Here is a 19,958-nt window from a genome sequence, read left to right as displayed (position 1 = left end):
ATTTATATTTATGTGGCGCTAAGGATGACATGCTAGGAAAGTGCTCTACCACTGAGCTACGACCCCAGCCCCTTTTAAAATTATTTTTATGTATATTTTTTAGTTGTTGATGGAACTTTATTCATTAAGTAGATGAATTTATTCGCAAAATAAATGAATATGCAGTGCTGAGAATCGAATCCAGTGCCTTATACGTCAGGCAAGTGCTCCACCGCTGAGCCACAACCCCTAGCCCTCAGATTATCTTTCTCATGGTCTTCATTCATCTATCTTTTTATAAAAATTATTATATATTTACCCCCATCTCACACCCAGTATATCATAGCTGAAATAGCCTTTATTTATTGTTTGGTAAGTATCTCTATTTTTTAAAACTTTGTCCTCTATTTTGTTCTTTTTAGACCCTGTTTGGCAATAACAAGCTTACTACCTTTGGAACCAGCACAACCAGTGCTTCTTCATTTGGTACAACCAGTGGCGGGCTCTTTGGTAACAAACCAACCCTGACTTTAGGAACCAATACAAACACTTCCAATTTTGGTACATATAAAAAGCAGGTTTGGCTCTCTTAAAGTTATACTGACTATACCACACATCATCCTCCTGATTCATATGATTGGAAATATAAAAAATTCTCAGGTAAGCTGTGGCTTAATGTGAGGTACCAGAAGAAAAGGTTTAAAGTCATGGACTTGGCTTCAGATGTTTAGTAGAGATATAAATTGACTTTCATTTTCTTTGAATTACTTCACCAATCAATAGCCAAGAAACCATAAATGAAACACATAGATTGAAATAACACATTCTTTTAGGCCAAGTTTCAAACATAGAAGTGTAGTGTACTGGAGAGATTTGATGATTCTTTGTGATTTGGGGGATTATTCCATAGTTTTCTGGTAGTTCCAGAAATTTTATTTTATAATTCCTGTTCCTTGTAAAAAAATTTTCAGAAAATACAGAGAAGATTGCACAATTAAAAACAGAAAACAATAACAAAAACAAAAGCTCCTAAACTATAGAGATATACTAGAGACCAGTTTAGTAGAAACATTATATTATTTTCAGTATCATAACTACCTCATTAAACTCTCAAACAATTAAACATTATTTGTGTAGGATAGGGAACGTTCATTTTATTGACAAAGGAAATATTTATTTGGTAGAAATATTTGTTGAAGATTTCTTTTATTAGATATATCACTAGGCACTGATTGATAGGGGCACGGGACAAGAAAGCAAAGGTCGGCATTTATAGTTCTTTAACAAATTGAGGTTTTTTGGGTTTGTTTTTCTCTCTTTTTTTTGGTACAAGGGATTGAACTGAGGGGCACTCTACCATTGAACTATATCCCCTCCTCAGCCCTATTTATTTATTTCATAAGTACATACATGGGATTGAACCCAGAGGTGCTTTATCACTGAGCTATATTTCTTGTCTTTTTATTTTTTATTCTGAAACAAGGTGTAAAAGTTGCTGCAGGCCTCACCAAGTTGCTGCAGCTGGTCTTGTATTTATGATCATGCTGCCTCAGCCTCCTAAGTAGCTGGGATTACAAGACTGTGCCATAGCATCCAGCTGTTTTTGTGTGTGTGTGTGTGGTGCTAGGGGTCAAACTCGAAGCATGCTAGGCAAGCATGCTATCATTGAGCTATCTGTAGGCCATTTTGTGAGTTTTTAATGATCTTAAAATATACTAGAGAAACAATCATCCATTGGAAGGTTAATATGTTTTCACAGAAATTAGAACTGTATGGGAAAGATAAGTCCTTGTTAGGTACCAATTCTTAAATTTTTGTATTTGATAACCCCTTTTATTACTACATATTGTTTGCTTGCCGCTGGTAATGATTATAATTACATGCTGGGATTGTGGCTCAAAGGTAAAGCGCTTGCCTAGCATGCGTGAGGCACTATGTTTGATCCTCAGCGCCACATAAAAATTAAATAAAGGTATTGTGTTCACCTACAACTAAAAAATAAATGTTTTAAAAAAATAATTCCATGTATAATTCTTTTTGGTTGTATTTTGTTTTAAAGAACAACTTTGAACAGGGGACTTGGTTAGAATAGTTAAGATATATCTGGTTGATGTACTTGTTTCTTAAAAACCTAGAAGGGAAGGATACTTTAAAGGATCAGATGAGTGTTTCTAAGCTTTATTATTATTATTATTTTCAGTCTGTCATTTCCCTTTACCAAAGAACCTTTGTCAACCTTTATTCTCAATCACTTGATTTTTTTTCTCCGCTTCTGAAATAGGATCTTGGTGTGTTGCCTAGGTTGGCCTGCAAACTCTTGGGCTTAAGATAAGATCCTTCTGCCCTATCCTTTATTGGTAGCTGGGGCTATTGATGTATCCCATCAGGCATGGCTCATCATCTGAACTATTCTTTTTTTGGGCGTGGAGAATAATGAGGATTGAACTCAGGGGCACTAGACCACTGAGCCACATCTCCAGCCCTGATCTCATCTGAAATATTAATACCACACATATACTGTATCTGTAAGTTCTGTGGCCTTTTGGAGGATCATAAATACTTGTATCTAAGATTTTTAGTTTGCTAAGAAGGAATTTACACTTCCTTTGAAAATGCATGTATTTTCTGGGCACAGTGACGCATACCTGTAATCCCAGCAGCTTGGAAAGCTGTGACAGGAGGATCATGGGTTCAAAGCCAGCCTCAGCAACATTGAGGTGCTAAACAACTCAGTCCCTGTCTCTAAATAAAATACAAAATAGGGCTGGGGTGTAGTTGAGTGTTCCTGGGTTCAGTCTCAACACCCCCCCCCCCCCAAAAAAAAAAAAAGAAAAGAAAATGCATGTATTTAATCCATTATGTCCTGTTATCCTACATATAGGACACCTGTAGAAACTTAAACTGCAGTTTTATAGGTTTTCTATGAAAGTTTACAGTTATTCTAAAATGAAAGCTATATTGCAGTATATTCATGTTCAGAATTAAATGTTATTTGTTTAGGCTATACCTGATGAAATTGGTTGTACTTTTAAATATTTAAAAAAAAATTTTTTTAAATATTTATTATTTTTTAGTTTTCGGTGGACACAACATCTTTGTGTGTGGTGCTGAGGATCAAACCTGGGCCGCACGCATGCCAGGCGAGCACGCTACTGCTTGAGCCACATCCCCAGCCCCTTAAATATTTTTTATCTTATTCCATGGTTGTAGATTTCTGATTTGGAGGATTTTTATTGTTTTTTTTTTTTTTAAAGAGAGAGTGAGAGACGAGAGAGAGAGAGAGAATTTTAATATTTATTTTTTAATAAATATTAATATTTTAATATTTATTTTTACAAAGATGTTGTATCGGCGGATACAACATCTTTGTTTTGTATGTGGTGCTGAGGATCGAACCCGGGCCGCACGCATGCCAGGCATGGCGTGCTACCACTTGAGCCACATCCCCAGCCCTGTTTTTGTTTTTAAATATTTATTTTTTAGTTGTAGTTGGACACAATACTTTTATTTATTTATTCATATGTGGTACTGAGGATCGAACCCAGGTCCTCAAACGCACTTGGCGAGCACTCTACTGCTGAGCCACAACCCCAGTCCCAAGGATTTTTATTGTTGTTGTATGAATGTATTCACACTCATGTTCACTGATTTGAAAATGAAAGGTCTCATTTTTATCTTACTTCTCTCACTACCTTATGTGCTGAATTTGAATTATCCTTAATTTTAATTTGTAAAATTGTTTTGAAATAACAGCATTGATAACTTGTCAGGAGAATCGGAGGAAGTGTGTGGTATAAACAGTGTAAGTTGGGACTTATTTTCCCTCCTATGGGTTTGAGGTAGTTCGTGAATATCTTATTTTTTGATGTTAACGGGCTATGAGATCTTTTCTGGTTAAATTTTAAATGAAAAAGAAAAAGAATGTCTACAAGTACATTTTATTACATTTATTCATTCAAGAAAATTGGTGCTTGAGTAGGCAGCACTCCATTTTTATGGCATAGCTATTAGCACAATTCAAGAAAAGACTTAATGAATACATGAACCTTAAATGTGTTGAGGTTGACTTACTTAGATTTTAAAATGACATTAAGCATTATTTCAAACTATATTTTTCAACTTTTTTCTTGACCTCTTTCATGTGATAATTATATACAGTCATGACAGAATATAATATTCTCAGTGATACTGTTATTCCAAAATATTCTCTAATCTCTGTTTTTGGGCTGGCTTATTCCCATCCATCACAATTTTTAAAACAAAATCAAGTGTTTTATGAACAGGGGTTCAGAAGTGAATTTTTTTCATTTATGATTGCTTTTTCTTTCATCCTTTATTTATGATAAGTTTATTAGTTGTTTTGTTGCTGTTTAGCTCCAAAAGGAATAATGAAGCTTTAGATGTATTTGAATAACAAAAACATAATAATAGCAATGCAATATAGGTATTTTGTTTCATACTTATGAATTTCAAAGGGGAATTAAAGGATTTTCTCTAAATGGCAAGCAGTACTGAAGGAGGATGGTTTTCCCAATTCTCCATCATCTCCAACAGTGAAATAAATCATTCCAACTCAAGATAAGTTATTCATAAGTTATCTTCTTTTTTATTATTTAATTTTAGTCATAGATGGACACAATACCTTTTTTGTGTGTGTGTGGTGCTGGGGATTGAACCCAGGGCCTTGTGTATACGAGGCAAGCACTCTACTGACTGAGCTATATCCCTGACGCCTTATTTATTTTTTGGATGGTGCTGAAGATTGAACCCAGTGCCTCACACGTGTTAGGCAAGTGCTCTACCACTGAGCTACAACTCCAGCCCTTTCTCTAATATTAGCTAGCGAAGTCCTTGATTCTTCCTGAGTCAATTGAGCGTGATCTGCCACACATTATAGCCTATACCAGGTCCATCTGTTAAAACAAAAGCTGCTGTAGAGATTTTTAGATTATTTTCTCTTAGTAAGAACCTTTAGGTTCAATAAAGTGTCTTTATTTGTTGATCGTCTTATTTTTTTTAGTGAGAGTTTGAGGGAATGAGTTTTTCTTCCTGTAAGTAAATGTAAAGCATATGTGTTGAATGGCTTGAGCCTTATAAAAGGTAATGCTTTCGAAAGCTCAGGCACATTCACTTTGCTTTATTGTTCAGTATTATCCTATGTTGTAGTGATATTTTAAGGTTCAAAATGTAATTAAGTAAATATGAAGGCTTGTTTGCAGGTGTCAAAAATTTTAAAAAGTCATATTAGCCTATAATTTAGAATTTCTAAATATTGTTAATAATTGAAAGGATGCAAAGCTTAAAGTTGGGCTGCTCCCTGTAGGGAAAATTGAGTGTCTTGTTAAAATTCCATCCCACTCATTCTTTTGTCTTCTTAGGCTTTGGCACAAATACCAGCGGGAATAGTATTTTTGGAAGTAAACCAGCACCTGGGACTCTGGGAACTGGGCTTGGTGCAGGATTTGGAACAGGTAAGGATCTACTACCATGAATTTTAGGACAGATTGTAACTTGGTTTTCTGATTGCTAGAACTTAAGAGCTTTGTCTGATCACATGCCTGAAATTAAGAGGCCTAGATTTTCATTTTTACAAATGGATTAGTAAGACGTACTCAGCAGTTATATTTTTCCAGGCCCAAAATATTGGCACATTTATCTTACAAATAAATTCTACATTAATTCTGCAAAGTGTGGGATTTTTTTTCAGAAAAATTATTATTTTTTTTTAACCAAATGTTTTTCATTTAATAGCTATGGTCTATCTGGGATTTTCAGTATATAACATAAGAGTTGTCACTAAGATGACATGATTAACATTTAGTCTTCCTGTGTTAGTAACAGGGATTTGAGATCTAGACCTGTTTATCAAGTAAGCCCTAAAGTAAGCAGAGGAGTAAGCACATGCTGAAATAATTAACAAATACTCAGGTTTTGCAGGGTTTGAGCATATCTTTCAGTGTTTTATTCTGATAAAGATCTGATATGTCACTCCTTTATCCATAATTATTTTACCATAATTATTTTTCAGTGCATTTGAACATATTTTCTACTTGCCCATCTGTTTTAAACAATTGGAAGGTGTTGTGGCCATAAAATAGATAAGTGTTTCTGTATGCAGAGTTAACATCTTAGTTGAACCTCCTTTTGTGCTATGAACTGTTAACTTTCATTTTCTATTTTAAATTAAAGTTAAAAATGCTGGTAAAATGTTTCAGCAGTTCAGAAATGAGAAGTATAAGTATTTCAGCTGTGAAGTAACAGGTGTTGAAAGTTTGGCATATACCTTGTTAGAGTCCTTTGTATGCATTATTCAAGCATGCATACATAACATGTTTGTACATGTGTTTTATAGATGGGGTTTTGGATTATATTCTTATATGGCAACCATATTTTACATAAGTGTTTGTCTCTTTTTTTTTTTTCCTTTGGCATTGTTGGGGTTCAAACCTGTGCTAGGCAAGTGCTCTACTCCAGAGTTATATCCCCAGCCTTGTATGAGTGATTTTTAAGCCAAAGGCTGAGATACATTAGTTGGTTGTGATATTATTTTAGTGGGCTACAGCCAGGATTTTAAGAAAATGAATTGGAATTAAAAATTATTGCACACAGTAAGATTACTGTCCTTTCATCAGACTTTGTTTCAGTTATGCATGTGTTTTCCATTTCAGTATATTTCATCACTTGTGCCACAGTAAAATATATTTGAAAGAAACTGTCTTATGGTAGTATGCTATTTATATGTTTATAGTGTGTATTTTTTCATTTTACAAGTTATCAGTTTCCTTTTTTCTTTTTGGTTAGTTCATATTTGATCTACCATATTAAAAATATATAATATTGATTTGTATTTGTGTATATATATATATATATATATATATATATATATACACGCATAATTTACATACACCATAATTTATCTAACTTCTCCCCTGTTGGCAGATATTTCAGTTATTTGGTGTTATTAATCAAGTCCTTAATGCATTAAGACTTCTGTCATGTGATTTTGCATGTCTATATCTGTAGGATAGGTAAATCAGATTGGAATTGCTGCATTTGGAATATATGCATATTTTGAGTTTTGATTCATCTTGCTGATTTTCCTTCCAAAATAATACCAGTGATGCCTGATATAGTGGCATGTGCCTGTAATCTCAATGACTCAGGAAGTTTTAGGTGGGAACATTGAAAGTTTGAGGCTATTTGCATCAACTTAGCAAGACCCTATCTCAAAATAAAAAAATAAAAAGGACCAGGGATGTAGATCATTGGTAAAGCACCTCTGGGTTTAGTCCCAAGTACTAAAAAACAAAAAGAATACCAGTTTCCATTTTGCTAATTTTCTTTTTGTTTGTTTTCTGTGATGGGATGTTCTGACTAAACTGGTCACGAACTCCTGGGCTCAAGGGATCTTCCCCATCCTCAGCCTTCTGAGTAGCTGGGACTACAGGCATCTGTCACTGAAATTTTTTATTGGGCTTTCAAGTGTTTTCATATGTGGTAGTAGAAATTGATATAATTTAGTTCATACTTAACTGATTACTGGTAAATGTGGATATCCGTATGTAAGTTTATTGGCCATTCAAATTTTTTAGTTCTGGGCTGGGGTTGTGGCTCAGTGGCAGAGCACTTGCCTTGCACATGTGAAGCACTGGCTTTGATCCTGAGCACCAGATAAAAATAAATAAACAAAATAAAGATATTGTGTCCGTGTATAATTTTAAAAGAAATTTAGTTCTATTTTATAATATATGAACCTTGTTTCTTGATTATTTATTTATTAGTACTATGGATTTAGTCCAGAGGTTCTTTAACACTGAAACATATTCTTAGCCCTTTTTTAAATTTTCTATTTTGTAACAAAGTTCTCGCTAAGTTGCTTTAGGGCCTTGTTTAGTTGCTGAAGCTGGCTTTGAACTTGGGAACCTTCTGCCTCAGCCTCCCAAGATGCTGAAATTACAGGTGTGTGCCATGGCACCTGGCTTCTCTTGATTTATTTTTCAAAGTGCTTTATATATTGTGGATCTTAATGTTTTTATGGTTTTAGACTTTCATCTGTTTGTTTGTTTTGAGATGGGGAATCTTACCAACTTGCCCAGTTTGTTACCCAATTTGTGTGGTCAAGGAATCCTGTCACCTCAGGCCTCCAAGTAGCTGGGATTACAGGTGTACACCAACACACCTGGCTGAGCTTTTCAACTTACACAAATTCTACCACATAATTTTAAAGTAAAAACTGAAAACTTTTGTGTTTTTGGCATAGTGTGATCTAATACAAAGCAAAATACATCAATATTTTCTTCCAACCTGGGGAAAAAGTAGCCTTGGGGTATGGGCAAATTAAAGAGGAAAGTTTCAGTGGTAGTTTTGACTCTAGAAAGTTTATGAACATAAACTTAAGTCCTGGATAAGATGTTGTTCTAGTGTTGTGTTTTGTTTTGGTACCAGAGATTGAACCCAGTAGCACTTAACCACTGAGCCTTTTTTTATTTTTAGGAAGTTTCTCAATATCTCACTAAGTTACTGAGGATGGCTACAAACTTGAAATACTTCTGCCTTTGCCTCCCAAGTTACTGGGATTGCAGGTGTGCTTCACTGCACTCAGCTAGTGTTTGTTAGAGATACATGTGCTGTTTAAAAGTAAGGTTATGTCTTGATAAAGCCATCTTGATAAAGTTGAAAATATTATATGTAAGTCAAACATGCTTCTAGTATGTGTAACCTGCTAAATATCATAGATTAGCTTATCCTACCTTAAATGTATTTTTTTTTTAATTTTTAGTGGTTCCGGTTATTGAACCAGGGCCATGTACAGTGACTCAAGTACTCTACCAACTGAGCTATACCCCAGCCAATTCTAACTTGAATGTGCTCAGAACACTTAAATTAAGACTACAATTGAGCATTGCCCGAGAGTATCATTCACCCTGGAAAATATTAAATCTCAGTTTTCAAAATATGGTTTCTACTGGGTGCCTATCACTTTTGCACCATTGTAAATTTAGTGAAAAAAGTCTTAAATTGAGGATACTGTCTATATTTCCACCCAAGCCCTTTTGTTTGTTATTTAACTTTATAGACAAGTTTTCTTCATGAATAAGTTTAATTTTTATGTTACTGATATTCTTTACTCTTTGGTTTCTGGGTTTTGCTGATTAGGATTAACAATGTCTTCCCCTAGAGGACAAGATTATGCTGTGGTCTCCTATTCTATACTATTATAATAATCTAACCTTTTGATTTGTTTTAATATATTTGGTTTCTCCCTAAACAATTCTCCCTCACAGTGAGTCAGATTTTTTTGTTGCTGTTATATATGTCTCATTCATATCTTGTCTATAGAAACTAAAAGACAAATAAAATCAATAAAGAATTTTAACCCACAACCTTAGCAGCAGTCAATTCTGAAAGGAAATGAGAATTGTGAGAGTTACCAAGCACAAACAGTTAAAATTCCTTGATATTACATTTACTAAGGCAGACTTGTTTTCTAGAGTATCCTGAGATACTCCTGAATTCTGCATTTCATGGTATCATAAGTAAACTAGTACTGTAGCTCTGGTCTGTATTTCTGGAGGGCATTAGTGAAGTGGGTTTCCTTGGCAGATTCCTGTTTTGAGTGATAGATTCAAACTCATCCCTCAATCGAAGTAAAATTTCCTATAACATTAGGTACTTCAGGATTAATGGACTGTACAAATATACAGATATTCAGTGTAGAAATACATAGGTTTTTTTATATGCTTTGATTTAGGTTACCAGTATTCCCTCCCATCCTTTGGTACTGAGGACTGAACCCAGAGGTGCTAATACTGAGCCACATCCCCAGCCCTCTTTTCATATTTTATTTAGAGACAGGATCTCACTGAGTTGCTAAGTACCTCACTGAGTTACTGAGGCTGGCTTTGAACTCGTGATCCTCCTGTCTCAGCCTCCCAAGATGCTGGGATTACAGGTGTGTGCCACCATGCCTGGCCAGTCTTAATATAAAGTTTTATATTAACTCTTGGCATGTAATATTTACCCCCATATGGTCAGACCAACAAACACTTATTAAGTCATAAGCATACCTTGTTTCATATTTGATGCCATTAACTATTGTTGCACAATCTATTGGACACCAGTTTCTTATTAGTTATTTAAAATAGTATTTGAAAGTGTTTTTTTTTCTTTAACACTTTCCATGAAGTATTATGATTGTCCCTACATCTATTAAGGTTGATTCTTAATTTAAGAGATACATGGAAAAGCCAGGTGCTGTGGTGCGTGGCCATAGTATCAGCTACTCAGGAAGCTGAGGCTAGAGTATTGCAAGTTTGGGACTAGCCTGGGCAATTTAGTGAGACCCTGTCTCAATTTAAAAATAAAAAGGGGCTGTGAATGTAGCTCAGTGGTAGAGTGTTTTCACATCAAATGCACAAAGCTTTGCGTTTAATACCAGTACAACAAAAATTTAAGAGATAACACAGAAATATCTTCTATCTAAAGCTAAGAGATACCATAGATAAAAACGACTGAGGACGGTGGCACATGCCTGTAATTCCAGCACCTTGGAGGATCTTGAGTTCAAAGCCAGCCTCAGCAATTTAGTGAGGCCCTAAGTAACTCAGTGAGACCCTGTCACTAAATAAAATGCAAAATTGGGCTGGAGATGTGGCTCAGTGGTTGAGTGCCCCTGAGTTCAATCCCCGGTACAAAAAATAAAATACTATAACTATTTTGTTTTTTTCTTGAGTATTCTTGAACTTTATAAGGCCACTATAACCATTTTACTCCCCCATTATAGCTTCCTTATGACTCCCACAACTGGTGGTAAATACAGCACCTTTTCTTCTGTTTTGTTTGGGGGTTTTTTGTTTGTTTTTTGGTACTGGGGATTGAACCCAGAAGTTTTTTACCACTGAGCTGAAACCCGGCCCTTTTTATTTTGAGACAGTCTTACCAAGTTGCTGAGGCTGTCCTTGAAATTTTGATACTACTGCCTCCGCCTTCTGAGACATTGGGGTTATATGAGTGTGCCACTATGCCTGCTTAGCACATTTTCTTAAAGATTTATAGTACCATTATCATATCATATATAACACCACACTTAGAATGCTTCTCAGCTTGTAGAGTATTAGTAAGTCCCTTCATTAAGGAGAAAGTACCATTTGTGCATAAAATAAGGCAGAGTTTGATAAAATATTTTTCCATTGGTACATAATAATCTGCCATCAGGCTATTTATTTATTTATTTATTTATTTTTAAAGGGATTGGACCTTGGGTGCTTAACCACTGACCCACACCCCCCCCCCCNTTTTAGTTGTATATGGACACAGTACCTTTATTTTGTTTATTTTTTTATTTGGTGCTGAGGATTGAACCCAGTGCCTCACACATGCTAGGTGAGCATTCTACCACTGAGCCCCAGTCCCAGCCCCACATTCCTATTTTGAGATGGAATGTTGCCAGGCCTGGTCTCTCTTTGCACCTCTCAGCCTCTGGAGTCACTGGAACTACAGGCATGAGCCACTATACCCAGCTCAGTCAGTCCTTTTCAGATCACTGTAACCTCATAGTGCGTTTTTTATTCTTTTGAGAATTACTGAAATATGATGAGTTTTATGTTTCATATCTTTATCCATGGCTGCTGCAAAAATGAGGGAAATACCCATCCAGAGCAGAAATTTTTATCCATTTTATGTATTTGGGTTTCACCTAAATTTTTGTTTAGGGTTTAGGAGGTATTGAGCTACCAGAAAAAAATAAATCCTAAAATTTGTGCTGTAAACTAGTCTTATGACCTGTATCAAAACTGGGCTTTATAAGGTGAAATAATCTCATTACCACATTGTTGTCTTTTGCAGGGTTGCGTGAACCCATGGGTTCTTACCCACTGAACTGCATCCCCAGCCTTTTTTACTTTTTTGTTGTGAGATAGGGTCTGGCTAAGTTTCGTAGGGCCTTGCTAATTTGCTGAGACTAAACTCAAATTTGTGACCCTCACACCTCAGCTGCTTGAGTTGCTAAGATTACAGGCATGCACCACCATGCCTGACTGTTAGGCAAGGAATAATTTATCCATTCATTATGTATTCTGTATGTATAAACTTTTTTTTTTTTGGTTGTGATCTCATGCCAGTTCCTATATTTTTTTTAACTCCCAAGTATTTTTCTTTTTTTTTTCTCTGTGTCTTTTAATCAAGGACCTCAGATAAGTGCTATATCACTGAGCTATACCTCCAGCTTCCAAATTACAAATTTCTTTAGGAAAAGAATGATAAATTTCTGTAATAAGCCTTCCCTCTGGTGAAAATGAATTCATAGTCCAAGCTAAGTGTGGTGGTGCATACCTGCAGTCCCAGCAGCTCAGGTGGCTGAGGCAGAAGGATTGTAAGTTCAGAGCCAGCCTCAGCAAAGGCCAGGTGCTAAGCAAATCAGTGAGGCCCTGTCTCTAAATAAAATACAAAATAGGGCTGGGGATGTGGCTTAGTAGTTGAGTGTCCCTGAGTTTAGTCTCCAGTACACCCCCCCCAAAAAAAAAAAAAAAAAACCGCACACACACATATACATACATATATTTATTTATTTGGCATAAATCCAGTCTGGTTTATGCCAAAACTTGAGTCTGTTTAATAACCTTATTGCAAGATATTTCTCTTTTTTGTAAAAACTGTTTTGTTTAGCTAAAGCAGTGATAGTTAAACCCTAAACCCTAGTTACAGTGTTAGGTGAATCTAGGTTTAATCCACATTTCTACCTTACTTTTTCTGTGGGGGTGGGGGGGACACCAGGGATTGAACCCAGGGGCTCTTTATTTCTGAGCTACGTCCCCCGTTTCTCTTATTTTTTGAGACATAATCTTGCCACGTTGCTGATGGATTCGCTAAGTTGCTGAAGATAGCCTCAAACTTGTGATCCTCATGCCTCAGCCTCCTGAGTCACTGGGATTACAGTCCTATGCCACTGTGTCCAGCTCACTACCATTTACGTTTGTGACATTGAACTCATGTCTAAACCCTCAATTTTCTCATCTGTAAAATGAGAATAATAGTTCCTACTTTAGGCATATTAATGAGTGTTTAGTGTGTAGCAGACATTTCTAAATGCTACACATATTTACTTATTTTAATCTGAGGATAAATATATATAAGCAATATAATCTCAAGTTACAGTTGAGGAAATTGAAGTTCAGAGAAATTAAGTAATTTTGCCTATGGTATATGTAAAGTATCAAGCCCAATGCCTAGCATAGATTTAGCATTTACCATATTAGCTGTTTTATTAAAATGTGACTAGTCATTTTGAAGTTTCCAAATGTGTTTATATTTTTAAGTAACTGACCTGCACAACATTCAAAGGATCTTCTGTGGCACTTTTTTTCTTTCCTCTTGTCTCCATAGCTCTTGGTGCTGGACAGGCATCTTTGTTTGGGAACAACCAACCTAAGATCGGAGGGCCTCTTGGTACAGGAGCCTTTGGGGCCCCTGGATTTAATACTACGACAGCCACTTTGGGCTTTGGTGCCCCCCAGGCCCCAATAGGTAAGTGTCAGTCACTTTAGAAGGCTTTACTCAGTTTATTTCTTGCTAATACTTGCTGACTTGGTTTTCTACTTTACCCAGGTCGTATCCCTACCAGAGCAGTGTATATATGCCCAATATTAAATAATCATGTAGTATAGAGGGTTTTCCCTGTTTCCTCATTCCTCGGCCCAGTTACTCTAAGAAACAACTTGTGTTACATTTTTAATTTATCTAGTGTGTAATTAAGTTCATATCATTAAGTGATGTGCTATGTTTTAAGTCTATTTGAGAATTTAGCTTATTATTACCTCTACCTTTTTTGTTTGCTTTTTCCAGCATAACCGTTAAAACTAAACTTTGGGAATATAGTAAGTTTAGTTACCTATTGAAATATTTTACATACTTCATTCATTTGAATACTACTTTTCAGTTTTTGCAGGATCTTTGTTTTTTTGTTTTTTTGTTTTTAATTAGCAGTGGGTGGGATCAAACCTAGGGTCTAAATTATGCTAGGGAAATGCTCTCCCACTGATTACATCTCCAACCCTTTGCTGTTATCTTTCTACTATCTTTATTTATTTCTCACCCAAGAAAACTATCTTATTTTTTAATTTAAATATCTTTTTAAAGAAAAACCTTTTCCACCAGAAATGGAAAACTGGTATTACCTGAAATAGAGTAATTGAGTTAGAAAGAAAAAGAGAAATTTGTTTGTATACCACTAAATTATTTCCTATACTCTTATGACATGTGCCACATTTTAAACCTTTGCAATTTAAGTTCAGTTCCTTTATACTTATTTTGTCAACTAGGTGATAGTGTTTTATCAAATGAGGATATTGGTGCCCTACCCTACCCTTCTCTTTCCCACAATCTTTTTCCCATCTTCATTGCATACGTTCATTCATTCTTGTGTGTGTGGGGGGGTGGGGGGCACTGGGGACTAAGCCCAGGGCCTTGCATTTGCTGGGAAAGCTATCTACCACTGAGCTATATCCCCTGCCTTATTTATTTATTTATTTTTGAAATTTTTTAAAATTGTAGTTGGACACAATATATTTATTTATTTTTATGTGGTGCTGAGGATCAAACCCAGGGCAAGCACTCTACCACTGAGCCACAATCCCAGCCCCCTGCCTTTTTTATTTTGAGACAGGATCTTGCTAAGTATCCTAGGCTGACCTGGAATTTCTGATCCTTCTGTTTCCTCCTCCCAAGTAACTGGGATTACAGATGTGTGCCACTATGCCAGGCTCTATCTTTGTATTTTTATTTTGGTAAAATTGATATGTTCTGGGCTGGGGTTGTGGCTCAGACGTAGAGTGCTCGCCTAGCAAGCATGAGGCACTGGGTTCCATCCTTAGAACCACATAAAAAATAAAATAACGATATTGTGTCCACCTATTTCTAAAAAATAGATATTTTAAAAAATTTGATATGTTCTATCCTATAACTATTAACTATCCTCTGTTCTTTGGTTTAAAATAATTTAAAAGTTCACATGACCTGACCTTTGTTTTTTAATGACTTATGAAAACATTACCACCCAACCAGGTACACATTCCTCATACAGCTTTTTCCCCCTGGAATTTCTTCTTTGGGGGGTGGGGGGAGGCGGATTACTGGTGATTGAACTCAGGAGAGGTTACCACTGAGCTTACTTGGATTCCCCCCCCCCCCGATACTTTATTTTGACAAAAGGTTTTAATACATTGCTGAAGCTATCCTCAGCTTGTGATCCTGCTGCCTCAGCCTCCCAAGCTGCTGGAATTACAGGCGTGCAGCACCATGCCCGGCAGGATTTTCCCCTTAAATTTACTTAGCGAGAACTGCTGTGTCCTAAATTTTTCCTCTTAATTTCTTTCCTGATTTTCTGGAATTTATCTTCAAGTGAAGTACAATAAGGGAGTAAACTCTGAATGCTTAACAGGTCTGAAAATAACTTCATTTATTCCTCACAGTTCAGTATTACAGAATTGTGATGTGAAAATTATTTATCCTTAGAAATTGACTTTACCTTTTTTGTAGTGACCATTATTGGCAGGACTGATGTCTGCCTTATTCTTGTAACCTGTTCCTCACATCCTCAAAAGCATTTAGGGTTGTCCTTTTGTCCTGAAAGTTCATGGTGTTTTGTTTAGACTTTTTCTGTTTTAATGTCTGTCAACTGTGTTTCTTTTTTTTTTTTTTAAGAGCGAGAGAGAGAATTTTAATATTTATTTTTTAGTTTTTCGGCGGACACAACATCTTTGTTTTTGTATGTGGTGTTGAGGATCGAACCCAGGCCACATGCATACCAGCGAGCGCACTACCGCTTGAGCCACATCCCCAGCCCCTGTTTCTTTCTTTTTTTAAAATATTTATTTATTTATTTATTTAAGATATTTATTATGTCAACTGTGTTTCTACTTTCTATGAGCCTTTTGATTGTAAGATTTCTTTCTTGTTCTCTGAATGTTCCTTTTTTAAAGCATCTGATTCTAGATACAGTTTTCATTGAAATGATATTTTTAAATTATTATTAAAATTTTCTTAGTGTTCCCCTGTTCCATCAGGATTTTGGGGGAGGCTTTTGTTGTTAATCTTTTTGAGCTACATCTTCGTCCTCTTGTATTTTTTCACTTTGAGACAGGGTCTTGCTAAGTTGCTGAGGCTGGCCTTGAAATTGACAATCCTTCTTCCTCAGACTCCAGAGATGCTGGCATTATGGGCATATGCCTACCAAGCATAGCTTATTTTTTGTTTTGATCCTAGTGTTTGATGATTGTTTCCATGAATACTTAGGAATAAAATACTAATTTAAACAACACTGTCAACTTTGTGTATTTGGGTAAGGCTTGTTTACCAATATTTCACTTTAGGTTATGTAGCCTGGAAACCAACTATTATCCAAAGGTCCTCTAAATGTTAGAATGCTAAATTCTTAGTTCTGGGATGATGCCATTATATTAGTTGTCCTTGTCCTTTCCTTATGTTGTCTTAGTTCTGTCATACTCTATGTTTTTGACCTATCTTTTGAGCATCGGGTTAATCAGGAGGATGATAGTAGATAGTTTTTTAAATAGACTATTCATTAATCTTTCCCTCCTATTTTCAGTCTCTATTCATCAAACCTGGTATTATTGTCCCTAATCTTCTGGGATTCTTCCATGGATCTTTCATACTCCATTTGACTCTAATTCCCTTTAAGAATATTCTAAGCTGTAATTTCCTCTATCCTGCTTTGTCATTCCTTTGTCCACTTCTTTCCCCTAAAAATTTGTTAATATTTTCTCATCTGTTCATTTGCTTTTTTTAAAAAAAAAATTTATAGTTGTTAATGAACCTTTATTTTATTTACTTATTTATATGTGGTGCTGATAATCAAATCCAGTGCTGCGAATAAAGCACTCTACTGCTGAGCCTACAACTCCAGCCCTTCTTTTTTTTTTTTTTGTCATGAGTTTATATAGATAAATTTTCCTTTTTTAAAAAACCATAGATTTTAATGAAGTATTTGGAGAGAAAAGGTAAATTAGAATTCTAATTGATCTCTGTGTGAACTTTAGAATTGTCTTTATCATTAAAGATATTTTGGTTTTATTTCTTTTCCTTATCTTTGGTTGTTTTCAGTAGAAGGAGGTAGTATAAATACTGTAATCCTGCCATTTTTTTAATGCCATTATACTGAGCTCTCTCTCTCTCTTTTTTTTTTTTTTGCATTACAATTCTTAATACACCTTTATACCACCATTTATCATATCTCTGATTATATATAAGGTATGTTGACACCAAATTCATATCTTCATACATGTATTTTGTATAATGATGAGGGTCTCCTTCTACCATCCATGCTATTCCTCTTCTCCCTCCCTTAATACTGCCATTTTTACTTGGACTTTTTGACTGGTTTTTAATGATCTATATATTTTTCCTAAGCCAATTACAAGTTCCTGATATAAGAATTTAATATTATAGTTTTTATATTAATATTACTGTTCACTCAGAAGTAACTATTGATTTTAGAATGTAACTCTTTGTACTGCTAAATCTTAGTTGGAAGATATTTTAGAGCTTTTGTGAGTTCACCCTTATTGTTCCATCTGTTCAGGCTCATTAGACAACTAAACTAGCCTCCATAGACATTGCACCCAGTTGTGCTTCTTGTATCTCCTAAAGCTAAGAAAAACAAGACTGATATAATTCCTTTGTGGAACCCTATTATCTTTCTTCCAAATAAAACATCATGAGTTTCTTCTGTGTTATTAAAAGACTTGGTTTTTTTTCTACTTTTTCCTGTACCTGTAATCATTTGATCACAATTTAGTCCTTTAAATATGTTTTTAAATTGTTAGTACAAGAATTGAGTATAACACAAGTAGTAGCTTAACCAGTGCTTGCTTGTTTATATTTTTGCCAACTTCATCAGCTCTGTTTTCTGTATTTTTTAATAATACTCTTAACATAAAGTTTCATATTTATAATATTTAAAAAAATATGTTTACACACTTTCCTAATTGTTTGGGTTTGTTAAAGGAAGTTTTGTTTTGTTTTGTACTCAGGATTTACATTCAGGGGCACTCCACCAAGAGCCATATCCCTGGCCCTATTTTGTATTTTACTTAGAGATAGGGTCTCTGAATTGCTTAGCACCTTGCAGTTGCTAAGGCTGGCTTTGAACTCACAATCCTCCTGCCTCAGCACCCCAAGCCACTAGAATTACAGGGGTTCACTACTTCATACCCCCACCCCCTTTTTGAGCCAGTGCAGATAGTGTGGCCTATACTAATTATAATGTGGGATTAGTTATTAGTGGTCAAAGTTTTTTAAGTTGATAAATGGCTCTCAAGTAACAAAATGACTAATAAAGATTAATAAGAGTTCACTGAGTGCTAAGCAACTCTGAGACCCTGTCTCCAAATAAAATACAAATAGGACCAGGGATACCACTCAGTGGTGGAGTGACCCTGAGTTCAAATCCCAGGTACTTGCTTGCCTGTGGTGTCAAATTGGGTTTAGGAAGTTTCTGAATACAGATGATTTGTTCTGTGTTCTTTAAATTGACTTCTGAATTTCAATATCCTAAGCAAATTTGTACTCTCTAAATGTCAATATAGAATCTTTTAGTATTTAATGAGTATATCCAATCTAAAGAAAGTTTCATTTGACTAAAGTGGATGTACTCCTCCTCTATTTTCATTTATTTAGCTGTAGCTACCTATTCTTGTTTTTGTTGTTGTTACTGCAGTTGATTTTTTTTGGGGTGGGGGGCAGTATCTAGGATTGAACTCAGGAGCACTCGACCACTGAGCCACATCCCCAGCCAAAGTTTGTATTTTATTTAGAGACGGTCTCAGCGAGTTGCTTAGCACCTCACTTTTGCTGAGGCTTACGTTGAACTCACCTCAGCCTCCTAAGCCACTGTGCCCAACATGATTTTGTTTTTTTCCTTCCATTTTGAGAAATTTCAAAACGTTTTGTTTTTGGCACTCCTTTAAGGTGAATTATCACAATATATTTTGACCTTAGCCTATTTCTAAATGTTTTTAAAGGGAAAAAAAATAATATTTTTTATTTCTAAAATGAGTTGTTATTTGTTATTTAATTAGTATTTTTGGAATTATTTATCTTGCAAAGAGGTTTCTTCATCAGTCAGTGTGTTGTAGGTGGGTTTTTTTAATGATTTGAACAATTGTAGGTCATGAATATAGTCTTCATATAAAAGTTTTCTGCAACTGATAAAAAATATTTCTTATGAGAGAAGGGGCTGGAATGTGACTCGGTGGTAGAGCACTTGCGTAGCATGTGTGAGGCACTGGGTTTGATCCCCAGCACCACTTAAAAATAAAAAAATGAAATAAAGGTATTGTGTTAATTGACAACTAAAAAATATTTAAAAGAAAATAATAATATGTGAAAAATTATACTAGGTAGTCCTTTTTACCTTTTGATGTATTAAATGTAAGTAATAAATAAATAAGAATGTCTTAATAATTTTCATTGCTTGCATGCTGCCATCTTTGTATTTTTTAGTGCACTGCCCCCCGCTGTCCCCCAAAAAAATTACTTTATTGAAAGGGGGATTTGCTGGGATTGCACCCAGGGTCTCGTGCATGCTAAGCACACACACTACCACTAAGCTATGCTTCTAGCCCATTTAAAACTTTTGTTGGTTTGTTTTTTTGCTTTTGGTGGTACTAGGGCTTGAACTTGGTACTTCATATTCTACCATTCAGCTGCATCTTTAGCCCCTTTTATTTTTTTGAGACTGGGACTTGCTGCATTGCTCCTGCTAGCCTTGAATTTGTGATCTTCCGGCCTCAGCCTCCCAAGTAGCTGGGAGTATGGGTGTGTGCCACCACACTGGCTTAAAAAAAAAAATTATATATATACACACACACACATACACACATAGGAATTTTCATTTATTAAATAATTAGATAATGTGCAGTGAACACTTAGGAATATTTGTTTTATTTCCAATTTAATTGAGTCCT

General features: G+C 35.4%; 1 protein-coding gene across 9 annotated transcripts in view; it reads left to right on the top strand.

Annotated features, from left to right (window-relative positions):
- The window catches only part of Nup98 (nucleoporin 98 and 96 precursor), a 114,644-nt gene that overhangs the window by 29,588 nt on the left and 65,098 nt on the right, over positions 1-19,958 (top strand). For 2 of the 9 annotated variants that reach the window (XM_015477515.2, XM_048788156.1), the window contains 3 exons: positions 402-489; positions 5,358-5,450; positions 13,360-13,500. In XM_015477515.2, the coding sequence (XP_015333001.1) occupies positions 402-489; positions 5,358-5,450; positions 13,360-13,500 (322 nt within the window). Of the gene's footprint in view, positions 1-401; positions 541-5,357; positions 5,451-13,359; positions 13,501-19,958 lie in introns of all 9 variants that reach the window. The other 7 variants (XM_015477514.2, XM_048788159.1, XM_015477517.2 and 4 more) reach the window with 5 other exon arrangements.

Source organism: Marmota marmota, unplaced genomic scaffold (assembly GCF_001458135.2).
Source record: "Marmota marmota marmota unplaced genomic scaffold, marMar, whole genome shotgun sequence".
Lineage (NCBI taxonomy): Eukaryota > Metazoa > Chordata > Mammalia > Rodentia > Sciuridae > Marmota > Marmota marmota.
This window is presented reverse-complemented; position numbering and strand designations above follow the sequence as displayed.